This window comes from Porites lutea, chromosome 3 (assembly GCF_958299795.1).
Source record: "Porites lutea chromosome 3, jaPorLute2.1, whole genome shotgun sequence".
Taxonomy (NCBI): domain Eukaryota; kingdom Metazoa; phylum Cnidaria; class Anthozoa; order Scleractinia; family Poritidae; genus Porites; species Porites lutea.
Genome location: NC_133203.1, coordinates 10211576 through 10228798, shown reverse-complemented (window position 1 = coordinate 10228798; position 17223 = coordinate 10211576). Strand labels below are relative to the sequence as shown.

General features: G+C 40.4%; 1 protein-coding gene across 1 annotated transcript; it reads right to left on the bottom strand.

Annotated features, from left to right (window-relative positions):
• Positions 1 to 443: 443 nt before the first annotated feature.
• Positions 444 to 17186, bottom strand: LOC140930431 (uncharacterized). The gene is made up of 5 exons (XM_073380119.1): positions 17056 to 17186; positions 16704 to 16823; positions 8694 to 9619; positions 7396 to 7826; positions 444 to 6068 (listed from the first exon to the last, which is right to left on the bottom strand). The coding sequence occupies exons 3-5, from the start codon at positions 9599 to 9601 to the stop codon at positions 2443 to 2445; spliced, it is 4965 nt and encodes a 1654-aa protein (XP_073236220.1). The 5' UTR covers positions 9602 to 9619; positions 16704 to 16823; positions 17056 to 17186; the 3' UTR covers positions 444 to 2442.
• Between the last annotated feature and the right edge of the window lie 37 nt (positions 17187 to 17223).

The window sequence follows — 17223 nt, the reverse complement described above, 5'->3', positions numbered from 1 at the left end:
AGGTATGTGCCACTGTGAAGGGTATGGTTTTCAAGACGCTTACTCTGGAATAGGGTATATAAATGAGAGTTTGGGTCTAGAATAGGGTATCATTTTCCAGGCAACTCGTCAATAGACCTTTTCACCGATACGGCGGCTATATTGAATTAATTTGATTTAAGGAGTATTATGGGATGCCAAGGGGGCATGAGCACATTTGTTTTGTTTGTACGAGCGCCCTTCGGGACATTTTTTTTTAAAATTTTCTTAGAATAAGATTCTAAAAGGAAAAAAGATCCTTTTGCCGTGTTTGGATGTAATAATCATCGCATTTTTTGGCTTAGTATTAGAAATATGGTCTTTCACTGTATATTACTCGGAAAAAGGCGATCATTATTACGTCCAAAAACGGCACAACGATCTTTTTTCCCATTACAACCTTATTCTAACAAAACTTTGAGACAAAAATGCCCCGAAGACGCTCGTAAATACAAAGAAATGTGCTCATGCCCCCTGGGCATCCTATAATACTCCTTAAATCAAATCAATTCAATATGGCCGCCGTATCGGTAAAAAGGTCTGTTGGTAGAAGATTTTAGTCTAAACTGGGGAACCGGGAATTGCCACTCAAAACTATAAACAAATCAAGTCGGGTTTTTTTGGACTGTGCTAGTGACCTCAGTAGTTTCTGGAAAACAGCTACTCTAGGATAGCGGGGATTTTGGGAGTTAGATCTAATATAGGGTAGTAAAATTCAGCTGAACTAGCTCTGGTATAGGCTAAGGGTTCCAGGGTCCCAGCGGCACATCCCCACCCATGAAAACTCCTAAAGTACCCCCTCTGGTTCAATACTTACAGACAGATTCAAATCCACTAAACAGATACAATACTTTTACAAATAATGTAATTAATAGCAGAACTCGCTTTTAGCACTTAAAAATATGCAGGCCTTAAGCACAGCTGCAGTGAATTTTTATTCAAAAAAACATCGCTTAAACGCATCCTTAGCTATAAAACTTGTTATTTGGTAAGGTTAAAATTAGAGAGCTTTAGATTCTCAGACGAGTACCACTACGAGTACGAGATTTTCTCAATACTAAGTAGTGCACGCGCGTGAACCAGCGTCATTTTGGCGGGAAAATGTGGTAGCCGTCGTCATTCTACTACGAGTTTTAACGCGAATGTCGTGGTGGCGAAAACAAGTTATCAAATGTTAGAAGTTTTATCATTTTGCGATGGGGAAAGCGCGAAACCTCCTTCAGTAAAGGTAACAGTGCTAACTTTTCTTGTGAAATATGATAAAACATAGCTTTCCGGGAAGTCTATATTTTGACAATAGGCGAAAAAAATTCGAGTCAAATCTCGTACTGGTAGCCGTTCTCGTCCTCGAATCTAAAGGTCTCTATTAACTCTAATAAGCAGACGTCATATTGTAGAGGTTTTTCTCAGAAATGGATTGTTGTCTCCACGTAAGCTGCCAATTAACTCAACTTTTCCTTTCACCCCTTTTTTCCCTCCCCATTCGACGCATGCCAAGCAGGCTATCTCCACTCGGTTTGGCGACGTCCTGTCAACCGAGAAGTGACTTACTTTTCAAGACTGATCTTCTATTATCTCTTAAGAGATCGTCGAGCGAGCGTATGAAAATAAAACCTTGGAGGAGTTATTGACAGCACCACGGTATTGGGGAGCCTTGCGAAACGGGTACGAGACCGTTTACACGTTCAGGGCCCGGTTCCTCGAAAGATACTTAAGTCTTACCCACGATTAAGCTAAATTTTTAATCAAGGTTTCTTATCTAAGGACATGCAACTCGAGCTTACAAATATACTGTTCAGCCTTCACTCCAAGATACGGTAAAGATAACACAAAATGTTACTCTAAGGAGGGTTCCCGTCCAGATTCCAAGAAAAAAAAGCCCCGGGTAGGTTGGTTCAAGAGTAAGTAAATGTAATTTTCAATTCGCCTCACCCCCTGCCACCTGAACAGGATAACTTTGAGGAAATCCCCAACCCAGGACCCAAAAAGCTGGACTTGTCCGGGGATTGCCCGTGGAAAATTATAGGCAAAATTGATCCATGCATTAACCAGGTCAACTAATTATCAACTTGCTTAATAATTTACCTCTTCTGTACGCGCTTGCTCAAGGAGCCTGTTCACAGGTCAACTCTCAAGTTAGCAGTGACTGAACTCTTTAACTCCCTTCAAACTGTACGTTTTAGGGTCTTTGTCCAAAAGCGATTATTCTACTTGAATAACGTTAAGGAATTTAAATCATGCAGTAAATCATTTTTGTGTTACTATTACATCTCCTTGAAAAAATGTGACAGGTAGTTTTCAACTTTGAAGTCCGGATGATTCAGTCAGATCTTGAATTAAGAAAGCGATAACCTTTTTTTGTTGTCCCTTCATGATCATCACAAGTAAGAAAGATCATCGATTCAATATCAACTTGTGTTCCTTCTAACTCGCTGTTGGATTCTGTGGTTCAAGGGTTATTCCGTTAGCCACTGGGCCTTGAAGGTTAAAACTAATCACAAAGTAGGCCAACTGACCTTTGGTGAAATCTCTCTCCACCTGTCCAATACCTGCACTCTTCGCCACGTAGAGCTCCACTTGTCCTTGAATCAGTTCGATGTAGGTTTTTAGCCTTTTATCTCGATCAGAGGATGGCCCCACGCGGATTCTTCCTTTGCACTCTAGTAACTTTTTCCTGATCTCGACTTGCCAGAACCTGGGTACTGTATCTGACTGGACGGCGGTCGAGTAGTCAGTTTCGCCGCGGAACAAGGTGTTGCGGGTGACGAGGCGAGACATTCCCTTCCCATCTTTACCCACAAAAAGCGTGGACTGAGTAAGGCGGCAATGGCTCTGTGACTTGTCACGGCATGCCTTCAAAGCTTTCAAGTATTTCGGCATGAATTCTATGGCATTTCCATCTAAAATCTTGAGAAAACAAATCGCCATCTGGTAGAAGTATGGAAGAGAGTCATGACGTGACACTTCTAACCACTTTTCCGTCACGGCTAAACCCTGTTCAAGACTGTAACTCTTTGGTCCAGTGACCAGAACGCAAACTTTCATTAAATGGTACGCAAAGCGATATTCATTTTCTTTGAACACAAGGTCACCTAGAAGCCTCTGTAAGAACAAAAGGTGCTCTTGTTTTAAGTTGTCGATTGCATCACCTGAATTGAAGAGAAACAGAGCCTGCAGTCTCTTTAACTCTAACGCTGAAGACCTTGGGAAGTTCTTCGCACTGCAAAGTGCCTTACAAGCTTGAACTACATCTTCTGCATCACGTCCACGTCCATTTGAAGGCAGACCTGTCCGAAAGGTCTTCATCAGCGAGAGCCTTGCATCGTGACACTTTTGCTGTGTTTCCTCAGGATCTGCCAAGCTTGGCACACTTTGGACAATTCTGTCAACAACATCAAGCAGACAAAAGGAATCGCTAACGCAAGTACGAAAAAATGGAGGACACTGGTTAGCTAGGAACTTCAAAGTTTTTTCTGAATCACGGTTACAGATGTTTTTCATGATCCAGCTGATGCATGCTAGCCAAACATTAACTTCGCCAATTAAAGGATTGGGGTAGGTTGGAGGAAAATTGCGAGCTTCTTTATAAGCCTCGAGTACTTTAGTAGCCAGTTCTTCAAGCTTTGCCAGATCTCTAACTCTCCCAGTGTTGGACATGTAAGCTAGCTCAACATACAGCACATTGCCTTTCGCGTTGCAAAGGATTCTGAACCTCTGTTTTGCGTTTTTGGCTTGAAAAGCTCGTTCAATGAGCTCCTTTGCTCGAGAGAATGAAGGGGGAACCATCTTGGCAAAAAATCTTGCTGCGTGAGAAATTACTACTGAATTCCCGGTCTTCTCTCCCGCGTCACAAAATATTTCCGCAGCACGTTCTTGGTTGATGGCTTTTAGCTCTTCGAAAAGAACTGAAAATTTCCGCTTCTTTTCACCATCCTTGTTGTGAACAAATAACACTTCAAGAAAAGACATAAAATCTTCCCGCTGGAAAATTGGAAACTGAAGGAATTGGTTTACCACTCGAAACAAGTCACAACCTTGGGTTTCCAAAGCCTTCTTCAGCAACATCTCTGCCACTACTCGATGCTGGAAAGTATAACTTTTTGGTGATGACTCCTGCAATCGATAGTCCCTTCCTCGACGAAGCAACGGGTTTGAAGGGACCATTAGATTCAGCAGATGTCCTGTGAACAATTGCTTGATGTCGTCATATGTCACGTTCTTTTGCTCTCCTAGATAGATGTATCTTTTAAAAGCGTCGTAGAGGAGAAGGGCGGGTGTTGGCTGGTTTGCATACTTTTGGAGAAAAGCTACAACAACGGCAATTTCTTGTTGAAGGCTCTCCATCTCGTCCCAAGTATCGTCGATTATTTTCTTAAGCTTGGGCCGAAACGTCTGCAACATTGCCAAGAGTGGGAAATGAAATACACGACATGCAGGCCCTGATTTCCCTGTCTCTCCCAACGAGTTTTCGATGAGTTCCTTGTACATTTTGTCAAACTCATTTAAATCGGCATATGAATCTTCCAACTTAACATCAACGTAGAACACCTGATGAACACGCGACGGCTCTTGTGTTTCTTTTGGTGTGGTCTTGGAACCGTGTAAGCAGCGCAACAAGAGAGCCCGCTTTCCTTTGTTACCAAGCATCCTAACAAGTTTGTTGGAAAGGCCTTCAATTGCCCTCGACTGTTTTCCATCTATAAGAATAACAGGGGATGTATGGCAAATCTCTTCTAAAGCTGCTATCCGGTCGGCCAGTTTAGCAGCATAACTGTTGTCTTCGTCATAGTAGAGATGCGGGTTTATCTCTATGAAAGCACAAGGGTATGCTTTGTGGAGATCCCACATCACCCGACGAGCGATCGTAGTGCCACCTGTCCCAGGTAAATGCTTAATTTCCACAATCACAGATTTAGTTAGACTCTTGTCAAGAAGGCGCTGAACATGGGTACGAATGTCATTCTCGATTTCTCGCTTCGCATCGTGATTGTCGTAGAGGCTCGCAAATGAAATGGGATTACCGGAGATAAACAACCGCCGGTGTTCTTCAAGGAACTTTTGTAAATGCACATCTTCTTCCGACGAGTTGTTTGGGACTGGTAACTCTTCACAACTGTCATAAAGGAGTTCAAGGTGCTCCTTTAGGTAAAGGTATTCTTTCTCACTTAGTTCTGCGTAAACCTTGGCTTGAGAAGAGGGCATTCGATACTGCTGTGATGACGACAAGCAAAGCATCTGTTTTAAGCCAAGATGCACGAGATCTGGAGGTAAATCGATTAAGCGAATCTTGACTTGTCCAAGGACAGAAAGCTGTTGCTTTTGCTTAAACGACACGACTTCTAATCTGAACTGGTCAACAAAGTTCTCAAAGAGCCGACCCAGCGTCCGTTCTAAATAAGGAACAGTTCTTTGATTAAATGGAAGAATTAAGCACACCACAGGTTTCTGCCTGTCAAACTTATCTGGATCGCAATAGCATCCAAAAAATCTTGAGATTTCTTTTACCGAGGTTGCTTCCCACTCGGGGAATTCTTGCTGTTTTCCACCCGCATCACTAGATCTTCCATTGACAAACAACCACTGGATCTTGCTACAATCAATTTCTCGCGCCAGGTTAATCATTGATTTTGGCTTCATTTCTGCTGGGGTAACCATGCTTACCAAGTTGCCTTGCCCTTCATGTGATGTAAATTCTCGGTAAAATCCTTTTTCTTCAGACATTGGATCGAAGTCCAAAACCATCTTCCATGGAACGCTTCTTAAAATAGAAAAACAGTCCAGATTTTCTTGCGAGAGAGCGTCGGTAACAAGAATGTACTGGTAATTCCGGGTATCAAAATCTCCTACTGCATCACGAAACCGCAACCATGCATCCCAGTTAGGGCCACTGAGATCTTTCGGGCTTACTGGCGTTTTGCAACTGCTTAAAGCGTCGGCGATGGCATCCACTTTTCTTTCTATGGAATCCAACCTCTCGTTATAATGAAAAAACTTGGTCTTCTCCTCAATAAATAGGGACTTATAGTATCCTCCTGCACGGAGATCGGCGTCTGAAATTAGAATAAACAGTACCATTACACCACTCGTCACCTTTTAAAACTAGATTTAAGGTTGTTCTCACTGTAATCGTAAAAGAAAAGTTGCTACAGCTATATGATCGTTTAACCTCTAAACGGAGTAGATCATTGAAAATTAGCATATACACACTCAGTGATCTTGGTGATTTAAGCAATCTGATTGGTTCGCTATCTCGGACTATTCAACAATATTCACCTCCTAGCGAGTGGATAATGTGTGAGCTCGGTGTTTTTCCCATTTTTTTAGAGAACGATCTTTCAAAAGTCGACAAAATCCCAGGGCTGACTTTTTTTAAGGCAAGAAAAGACTTGGAAGGATTCAATAAGGCGTTGTTCAATTTACTGTAGCTGAGTTTTGTGCTCGATGGATTGTTTACAACTCCCGTGCATTCGCGTAGAAGAAGCCGTTTCGTGAACTCAGCGTTTTCTAACAAGAACATTTTGGCTCAAAAATCGAAGTTTATTTATGACAAAAAAATTTAAAAGGAAATGTTTGCAGAAATTCTACGTTTCAAGTAAACAGGAACACGAATGATACAGGAAGACGACGTCTTACCTCGAGCAACCGAGCCGGCCATTTTTGTCAGCACTTCATGCGAAGAACACAACAAACCCTTTTGGCTATAAACTCGGCGAGTCAACAGAAAACAACAAAGCTCCACTTTTCTTCTCAGGTAAGGAAACAGTTCAAACTTTTAGCGGTTCCATTTAAGCCAGTACGCTGTTGTTTGCGAAATGATAAACTTGTGAATTGCCATGTTTAAAAATTCTGCCAAGATCTATTTTTAAACTTACGCGTGATTTGATCTGTCAATCAAATTGTACTTTTTAATGGTTTTCTCTCTGATTTTGATGAGATCGCTTCGTGCGTATATACTGAAACAATTATTCTTTTCAATCTCGGTGAATAGTGGCTTTGGGAATATTTACCCACTATTCACCTCGATTTCAAAGAATAATTGTTAAATGTATGATACATGCGAATAAAGAAAAATTCAGATCACTATTCCGCTGGGTGATGCTCTGAGTTCTGAAGAAACATAGGTATTAAAAGTACCAATCCAGAAAAATAAAACACTACGTTTGAAGCTACGAATGGTAAAGAAGGGAATTCTTAAATTCACTGTGGGATTAAATTTTGGTATACGCATCACTCTTTCGATGGAACTTACGCACACTGTATGCCAAAGGTATGAAATGCCTTAACTTTGCTTTAACCAAGCCTCAACTGAAATGAAATGCTATTTATTAGTTAGATGGCTCGACGACCGTTCTTATTTGAACGCTAGAAGTAATGTACCTGACTGAATTTTTATATCTGCAATCTCAACGGGATCAGCGCCAAGTGTAACAAAATGGGCAGAGAGTTGAGGCCAGAAGATGTTGAAATCATCATCACTCATCCCATCTGTAGAGGGATGTCCCAGCAATTTGTTTCGAATCTTCTTTAGCTCTTGCAAGGCAATATTATAGCCAGGTCTCTTGCTCATTTCGAAGACACAAGTCTTTGAGAAGAGAAGTGCAGTTGTGATTAACGAGAAGTCCCATTTGTCAATGTTGCCACTGTTAAAAACATTTTCTTCTTCTTTGTTAAGCTTCATCTTTCCTCTGTCAAAGGCAGCTGCATCTGAAGGTTGATTTGTCCATGATGGATTCATCTCCAAGAAAAGTTTTCTGAGTGCTTGAAGACCCACTCCATAAATCAGCTTGAAAATGCAGAGTATGCTTCTTCTAGAAATAGGAAAGAAGTGCAAGATAACTTTTCGGCCTTTGCAAATATATTTAAATGTGTTAAATTTAAGTAAACAAATTACAAAAAGAAAAGGTTTCTTGTCTCCTTGTCCTTCTCTTCATTAACTAATTCCTGCGTGAGTGATGAAAACCTGGTTGTATCCCTCTTTCCTCCACTTTCTTTTATGAAATAATCCTGGGACTATGTGGATTTGCTTCCTCTACTTGTTCAATAGAGAGGGGGTAAGAGAATCTAGCCTTGCTATTCTCCATAATTATGTAGCAGCTACCCATTTCCTAAACTGAACATAGTTTTGACTCCTCAAGTTCTCTTTCCAGTATTGTTGACCTTAAGTTGTTAAAAATCAGGTGGACTTGGAGAAAAAAGCTCATATCTAGCAGTTTATAGAGAAGTAAAACAACTTGGATAATACAGAATTACCTTATTAACGATGCACGTTAGCAACGCGAAGAAAATTTACGTTACACAAAATTAACGCGAATTTTCCAAAAGTTACGTTTAGATACATCAAATTAACGCGACATTTTCGAAAACAATGTGCGCCTAACTTTGTTTTACGCGAATTTGCTGTAATACAAATTTCTCAACGTACATATCTTAAGGAAAAAACAACAGCATTTCCAGTCATTTTCAGTCATCCTCTGGGAAATGGATCAATACGAAAACAAGTCAAAAGACATTTTAAACCCAATTCATTAAAGAAGAACTGTCTGATAGTGACTGAGGCGTTGATAGAGGAACTATGAGCAGACGAGGTGCTGTAAACCAACAATGATGTAAAAAAGTGCGATTTAAAATTGCGTCAAAAAAAGTGCATCGTTAATTTCCTATAATAAGGTATTTACCCTTCACAGTTAAGTATAGAAGATGAATTATCCTCAGCATCAGATTCCAGATCTTCCACTTTGGGTTGTATAGAGAAAGCTACAGCTGCGGAAGTGTCTGGGTTTCTGTCAGAACAAGCAACTTCAGCACTTTCGTTTTCATCCTCCCCTGACGTGCAAAGGTCTCCTTTTCTTGTCTCAGTCGTCTCTGTGTTTTCAGCCACGCTAGTATTACAACCGTCATCAGATTCTTTGTGAGTTTCTTTTGCAGAGTCCATGACATCATCACCCTCTTTCTCAGTGGATGGCGGATGTGGTATATTTGATACGTCAGAATTTTCCTCATCTCTCACTTTTTTAATCTCAGGTTGGGGAGTCACATCAGCAACAGCACCAGCTGACATTTCTGCTTCATTGACTTGTTTGTCATCAGTCTGGAGCTCACATCCTGTCAAGCCGTTGACATCATCAGCACTGCACGGTGGCTCAGGACTAGCACTGCTGATACTTTCAGTTTTCTTTCCTTTCTTTTTTTTCTTCCTTTTGTTTGGAGATTTGCTCTCCAAGGTTTCTTCAATGTTTTCCCCTTCTTTCTCTAAGGTCAGCTTACCTATGTTTGATAAACTCGGATCATTCGGATCTGCTTCTTCATCAGGAGCTACAGAAGTTGCGTTACCACCACTTCCAGCGGACTTCTTTTTCTTTCGCGATTTTTTCTTCTTCTTTTTATCCGTTGGACTACATTCCAGTAGTGTTACTTCTTTATCTTCTTCTTTAGCAGACATAGCGCTTGCTATAATTTTGTCAGAAGCCGAATCTCTCCCATGATCATCACACGGACTTTCTGGCGCTCGAGTGACTGAAGGGCTCACGCTATTATTACTTTCTGGTGTTATTTCCGTGTTCTGCGTTTCCTCTGAGTTTTCCATTAAAAAAAGATTCCTTACCTGAAAAAAAGAAAACTAAATGAATGAACACTAGCACAAAGATCGCCAGACTAAATAAGCTTAAATATTTAATAGCTTGATTTGATAGAAAACGCGCGACGAAAAAGACGTCCGCAGGTGGCCAAATAGCTCATTGAAAGCTGACACAACTTGATATTGAAGAGTGATTTTCCTCCAGAAAACACGGAGATAAAACGCAGTTTATATCAAGTATACAATATAGTTAACAACTGAGTTCGCAAAAATCCCCTAAGGCAGTTTTTTAGTTAATATTTCATCCGCTTTTAGAGTATTCAGTTCCGGTTTCTCTTCCTTGCCCGAACGCGGGTATCAAAATTCCTGCTGTGGTGGGTCGAAATTCTTCGTAACCAAATGTTCTTTGATAAAATAAGCTCAAATAGAATCTTACCGATAACTTCTTCTTTCTCGTTGAACGAGTATTCTTCAAATATTTCTACAAGGGGTATCACCCGAGTGTCGCTTATTTCATCTTCAATAGCAAAGTCCTGGGAACCAGCTAACTGAGACCTCGACTTGATGGGGTCCTTTTCCGATGGACGTATACAAAACATGGGCCCCCGGTCCATGGACCACCCCCGTGGACCTAGTCATGGACCCCTTCGTGGACCTCGTCCATGGACCACCCCTAATTTTTGAAGATAAATTTTACCGGAGGTCTAAACCAACTTTAGGAACCTTAAATGATGCTCTGTTTCTACGGGTTATAGCTCCTCATACTTTACACCAAGAGAGGAGCTTTATCCTCTCTTATTTACACTTGTTCAACTTTTTCTTGCAATTCCATACCAAAGTAATGGGTTCGTTTTAGTCTCGTAAAGGAGTAACCACTGATTTGATGGAAACAGGAGGAGTGGTAGGGAAGGGAAAAGTGAAGTAAATGGGAGCTCTCCATAACATTGCAGCCACCCAACGACGGTTTCCTCCAACATACATTGAAAACGTGACGCTTTTTAGACTATCCAGAGTACTTTTAGATCTCAAAAAGTGCATTCTGAGGGTTGCTATAAAATTTGGATCTGTTAATTCGGTCATCCTAGGGCAACTTGAGTCTGTTCGAAATTATTATGGCTTCAGTATTACTTTCCTTAAAACTTAAGATGCAATTTAAAGTTTTACGAAAGTGAGAATTTTTCTAGCTCCTCTGTCGATCCCATTTTTGGATCCCAAAAGTTTAGGTTTCCTTTTCACTACGAAAAATAACCTAATCTGGGGAGTAAAATGTGAAAAATTAAACTTCAGAAAATCGTCGGGAATTCATAAGATAAGCTTCTAGGCAAAGATTACTTCTTCGAACAGATATTTTACAGAAAACAATCGCTGGGTGCCCCTGACATTGTACAGCCATCGTTGTTATGGAGAACAAACTCGTAAATATTCTCGTAGGTGTCTATCGATTACAATCATCATGAATCATATCACAATCTACGGTTTTCATTGTTTTGCTACTTCAGATTTTTGTACCCGATCCGGGAAAAATTACGGCTTTTCTAGATCTGAGAAACCTCCGTTTCAAATAAAGAGTATTGGTTTAGTTTAGTTTTGTTTAATAGCCTGATGCTTTAGGATTAACAATTAGTTCATGCGTCAGCGTGCGTATGTCGAGATATTGAGCACGCGGGAAGTTTGGAGAGCACCAGAGAGGCGTAAGAGTTGCTCGAGGCGCAGCCGAGAGCAACTCTAGCCTCTGGAGCACTCTCCAAACTTCCCGCGTGTTCAATTTCTCGACATACGCACTGCTGAGGTATGAACTGATTGTTTTACAAGATTATCAAAGCGATCAATGTTGCAGTTAACTTAAAATTTTATTTATTGTAGCGTGCGCTCGAAGCAGTACGCGTCAATGTCTACAGTATGTGGCCCTTTGTCCGTCTGGCTCCTGGTCCGGCAGGTTTTACCTTGTGATGAAATTTTCGGGAAGAAGATAAGGTTACAATACAAACGAAACTTTCCGAGTGTTTATTGATCTGTTTGCCTTTTTAAGCTCGATTCGAGGTTTTGCTGATGCTAGGAAAGGTTGGAAAATCAAGTTAACGCGAATGTAGGTGAATTTTGTTCTGTAATTTTTGTCTTTTTTATGGCGCCTTAAATTACTTGGATATATTTTGAATTCACGGATACATGCGTGCGATTAAGTGCGTTAAGAAAGCCCAGTAATTTTTTGTGTACATGGTGTACAAGAAATGTTCTTTTGAGTTGCAAAAAAAATTCGGTCGACAGTTTGAATTTTAAAACCAAAGGTTTAGATAATATTCTAAAGTAATTTTGCGTACTAGGTCCTTGGCAAGATTTTGTAAAGTAAACTTGTCGAAAGCAAAAAATTCGAACTGATTTGTTTTCCAGGCCTAATCCGTCTCCTGTGATCAAAAGCCATTGTAATACGGCTCTTGAATGTGATCGAAGATGATTGCTATTTTTTGGGTGTAAATATAAGGTTATCAACTCAATGGAAGATGTTTCACTAAAATCACTTAGCCTTTCCCTCAAAAGTCACATGAATGTGCCCTTAAGTTAACTGATTTGTGGATTACAAGTTTATTGTTTGATTTAAATTATAAATTTATCTCAATGGGAGCTTCGCTTTTAGCCCTGGCCACATCTATATATACCTGGATTTTTGAAAACCGGGTTAGCAAAAATATCAACTCATTCTACTACGTGACAATTTAAAACAATAAAACCCGTTCAAAGGCCGATTAAAAGCCTTTATCTGACGCCGGGCAGTAAGTCAATGGTCCCTAGAAGCATTCCAACGAGACAAATTTAAAATGACGCAAATTTTAGAACATTTATTCACTAATCTGACTTCGCGAGCTTTCAAACCAGTGTCATTTAAGTCTAGAAATTTTTAAGTTGAGTGAACTGCAGTGAGAGAGTGCCTGGTTAAGGCTTACATAACAACTTAAAATAGTTAGCAAAACACTACTTTTTTCGCGGTCAGATAAACAACAGGATTTCGCATGGAATAGACAACAAACTGAATGAAACATGGTGCACAAATTATCACCTTCTTATCTGCAAAAATCGACCTATGGTTCAATGCCATTAGAGCCCGCTGAAACTAGACCTAGATCCAATTTTCCTGAGTCGAGAGTTGCTTTTCCAAGGTACAATCAGCTAAGCTAAACGCCGACGAAACAATATTAATGGCTGGCACAGAATATCTTGGCGAAACCACAGTTTAACCACGCGGTCAAATACCTGTCAACACCATGCGGAAATCACACAATCACACACTTTCGCGGCACTGATAAGACTATCCACAACCACGCATAATCTTCTCACGTTCAACACAAGCGAAACATCATCGAATAACTCGGAAAAACTCAGCCTATTGGCAAATGAACACCTCTGGACTTTTCTTTTACACTTCGTCTTATTCAAGGTCCCCGATGTAGAGTCACACGGTCGGCGGTCTTGGTCTTGGCCCGGGTCAAAGTTCACCTGCAATTTTGCTCTCACCTAATTCATTTGACTCCTAAGAGCCTGTTCCCGAGGCCAAAGACTTAGTGGTCACCTTAGAAAAACGAACAATATCGTACCTTTCTGTCTCTTCCGGATCAGGGTGGTTGATCCGTTTAGTCAAATGAAACGAGCATATTTAACAATCATTCTTCGGGCCCGAATGGGCTCTGAGTCAATAGCCCATGAGGCCGCAGGCCGAATATTGGGTATTGACTCAGAGGCCATGAGGGCGAGAGGAATAATTGTTTTAGTAAAATCCAACTAGTTGGTCAAAAATACCAAGAATAAAAAAACTTTAGCTAGTTAAAGCTAGACTTAAATAATTTTTTGCCGCCAAAAAGCCCGCGCTTTTCGCTACTAGTGGGCTATAACATATAGCCTAGTAGTAGCTCAACCAGTCAGAATGCAGCATTGATGATAGACCACTAGTTGGATTTTACTAAAATACGATATTGGACGATGTAGACTCTGCGAATCGTAATAACTTTGTCCCATCTCAGATCTTACATGATGCTCTCCGGGAAACTTTACTCAAGGTGACCAATATCTAAAAGTAAACTGCTAAACGGCACCGAAACCAGCTTTAGGCGCGCACTGATTTCAAATAACTGTCACTTGTATTAAAGAGAGAATTGTGGGTACGGACAAAAAAAGAAATAGGGAGGAACGGTTGAAGGGGGGGGGGGGGGGAGGGGGTAAGATTGTAATTCTGTCTACACCCACTTCTACACAAATCCCTAACCACAAAACTTAAACAAGCAAAAAACAAAAAAGCAAACAACACAGTAAACAAGCTATTAGACAGGGAAAGTTGAGAAAAATTACAACCCGGTTTTTATAACTCCAATTAGATATTAGACACTGAGTATACCGTATTTACTCGAATAAGCGCCGCGGCGTTATCGTGTCTCCGATGTGGCGCTTATTCTACGGCGGTGCTTATTTAAAAGGCTCATACCACAAAGACAAAACGTTTTGATTGTTCAATTTAACTTACCTCATGAGTATTTTTTCATGGCTTACCGGCTTGAAGCTAACCTAAGTTTTGGCTTTCATAACAGCCTCATCAATACTTTTCTGCAGATTTTCAACAACTCTTAACTCGATGTCAATGTCCTGACTGTTGCTGAAAGTTCACAAGATCTAACACAGCAATTACAGTGTATTTTCATCATCTTATGGAAATACTCGATTAAGCGCCACGCTTTGTCGAGTAAATACGGTACCAATCGACGGAGTACCAACGAGCAAATTATGCGCATTTTGCATAGGAATTAATTCCTTTTTTCCAGCATTTGACAGTTTCTTGGTCCCTTCCTGTCGCCAGACTTATTTTCTTGAAAAGGTGCTATGCATGAGAGAGTCAGTTCTCAGACTCCTCTGGCTTTACGAACCTTCTATATAAAAGTTTTAAGTGTCAAGAGGAATCTTCTTTGAAAGAATAAAATCAGCTTTGCAGAGGAAGCGATCGGTAGTAGACCTTTTTACCTATACAGCGACCATATTGAATTTATTAGATTTAAGGAGAATTATGGGATACCCAGGGCGCACCCGCTCACTATCGGGCAAAAAGAGACCTTTAATGTATATTTCTCGGGAAAAAGGCGATCATTATTGCATCCAAACACGGAACAACGATTTTTTTTTCCCATTACAATCTTTTTCTAGGAAAACTTAAAGTACATCGGATCGTGCTCATGCCCCCTGGGCATCCCATAATACTCCTTAAATCCAATCAATTCAATGGCTGCCGTATCGGTGAAAAGGTCTAATGGCGACTTTAAGATGCGACGACGGCGACGACGACGAGAACGTCAAAAAAGCAATTGTTGGTTTTCACTCGACGTCACTTAAATTCAAACCACAAATCTATCGATCCTACCGAGGTTTTACTTTCACGATGTATTAGAGCAGCGGAAAACTAATTTTCATACAAATTCTCGCTTCAAAAGGGTTCTTGGTTTTGTGATAGAGTACGCTTGAATTTCTAAGCTTTTGCGTGAAGCGGCATTTACATGAATGACGGCCAAGAGAGTTGTCATTTAGATTAAAAAAATGACTTATTTCAGGAAATTTTGCCATCTAAACAGTTTATGTATTAGAAAAAAGTATTACTTTAATGTTTATATGTTCCTCGAAGAATAAATTTAGGCTTTTGTAACAAAACTCGGTAACAAATGTTTCTGTTGGTTTCCGTCCGCCATGTTGGAGCCCATCCGGATGAGCACCAGCATGGCGTCTCCATAATTTGGGTAAAACATTCTTCGGATATCTCGTATATGAAATATTCCTCTGACCTAAATCTTGGCGAGGGTCTTTGTATATTTACCTCCTTTCATTTCCCAGATTCTGGACTTTATCTATTGAACGGTTTTGATTTTTATTTTGATCTATTTTGAATGGCGTGACATTGAAAACCATTGAAGACATTTCAAACAGCGCAGCAAATCATTCTAAGTTTCAATCGGACAATACTGGTAAGCTTCGGGAAATTTCAAAGAAGGTTTCTAAAAATGGTTAAGCTACTTAAATACTTATCTACAAAGTGAAACGGAACCGACAGTAATTTTGTACCTAGACTCAGTGGTAAGAGAAACGATCATTCTTAATATTTTCTTCCTAAATATTTAATAATAGGGAGTTTAAGATATGACGACGCCGACGGCCACGAAAACGTCGCTTAAAAAGTGAATTTGTGTTCTTTCAATCTCTATCGCGATTAATCCAACTCATTTACTTTGTCAGATGCAAGCGAACCCTTTTTGAGCCGAATTCCTAAGAACCATATTCAGTTTCAGAAAGAGAAAGAAAATTAAGGGCCTGTTTACATGGAGTGGGGGACCCCGGTCTAGTGGGGTAAGTTTCTTTTGTTTTCACGCTCTGGGGGACACAAAACAAAAGAAACTTACCCCACCAGACCGGGGTCCCCCACTCCATGTAAACAGGGTCTTAGTCGTCGCTTGTTTACGTCCTCCATAAAACGTGAAATTCGGCATTTTCCCGCCGTATTCGTGCGGTAAAGGCAAAAAAATGTACAAAAAAACATGATGCACGTGCAGGACATGTGCTGCACGGCACGCCGGAATTTTGTTAAACTCGGCCAGGTTTCAAGAAACAGCGTTGTTTTCTTTTCCTTTGTCGTTCGCTTTAGGCTTGTAATTCCTTTTTGTTCCTTTTTTTCATTTGCTGGTTAGATTATTTCCCCAACATCAGATTTTCCAACAGAAGCGACTATATTCTAAATACTCTCCTTTTTTAATAGTACGTGGTGAGAATTGCTCGTTTCACATCGAAAACTTTTCTTTGCTTGAACTGTTGTTTTACAAGCTTCTCTTCGTTAACACTTTACATTAATGGCCCCCAATTAATACAATGCATCAAGTGCTCATTTTTCTTGACTGCCGGGGCCAGGTTTGACAAATAAATGTTGGGGAAGAAACACAGGAAGTCGCGACGGCGGGAACTACGCTCGCTTGTGTTAAATTTTGCATTTGTTAAAGCTACCACATTCGACTTCAGTCTTCAGCCCGTGCCGCCACGTAAACCAGTGTTGATCGAACTATATAAGCTTTACTTATAAGAACTTGGACACTAAACTTACCCTTCGACATCAGTCATATCTGTAAAATTTGTTTACAGTTCCATTCTGGTCTCTTGATATCAGCGCATCCTAAACAGTCCGGCAATATTCACGTACACAGGTAAATTCCTGAAGATGCGGCTTAAAAAGCAAAATAAAAAGAAATGCAATTCAGAGGTTAAATGTTAGTGGAGAAATACATGCAATGTAAAATGCTTTTCTTCATAAATGTCAATGACCAAGATAGATTATTCGAGCACTTATTTCGCTTCCATAATGCCGGAATCATATAACTTTCGGTCTTGGAATGACCACGCAAAATTATACTTTGCTTCTCTTTGAACCTTTTTCGCCCGAACAATAATTACTTTACCTTTTGGTCGAGTTGTTTCTTTTTAAATCTTCCTGAAGAAAGGCAAAAAGCTAAGGAGCTGGCATAGTCTCACTCGTATTCGTTTACTAGTCGACGTTCAGTGACACCAACGTGAAGGACGGAAAATGAAACTGTCGAAACTGTCTCGAAAGTCGAATTTGGGGCGCG

What these genes read in the sequence shown, in the direction of transcription:
- LOC140930431 (XM_073380119.1), bottom strand. Translation starts at nt 9,601, where the DNA reads ATGGAAAACTCAGAGGAAACGCAGAACACGGAAATAACACCAGAAAGT. An exon ending in TCTATACTTAACTGTGAAGG is followed by an intron (nt 7,827 to 8,693) that starts GTAAATACCTTA and finishes TCCTATTTCTAG; the next exon opens with AAGAAGCATACTCTGCATTT. An exon ending in AGATATAAAAATTCAGTCAG is followed by an intron (nt 6,069 to 7,395) that starts GTACATTACTTC and finishes TTCTAATTTCAG; the next exon opens with ACGCCGATCTCCGTGCAGGA.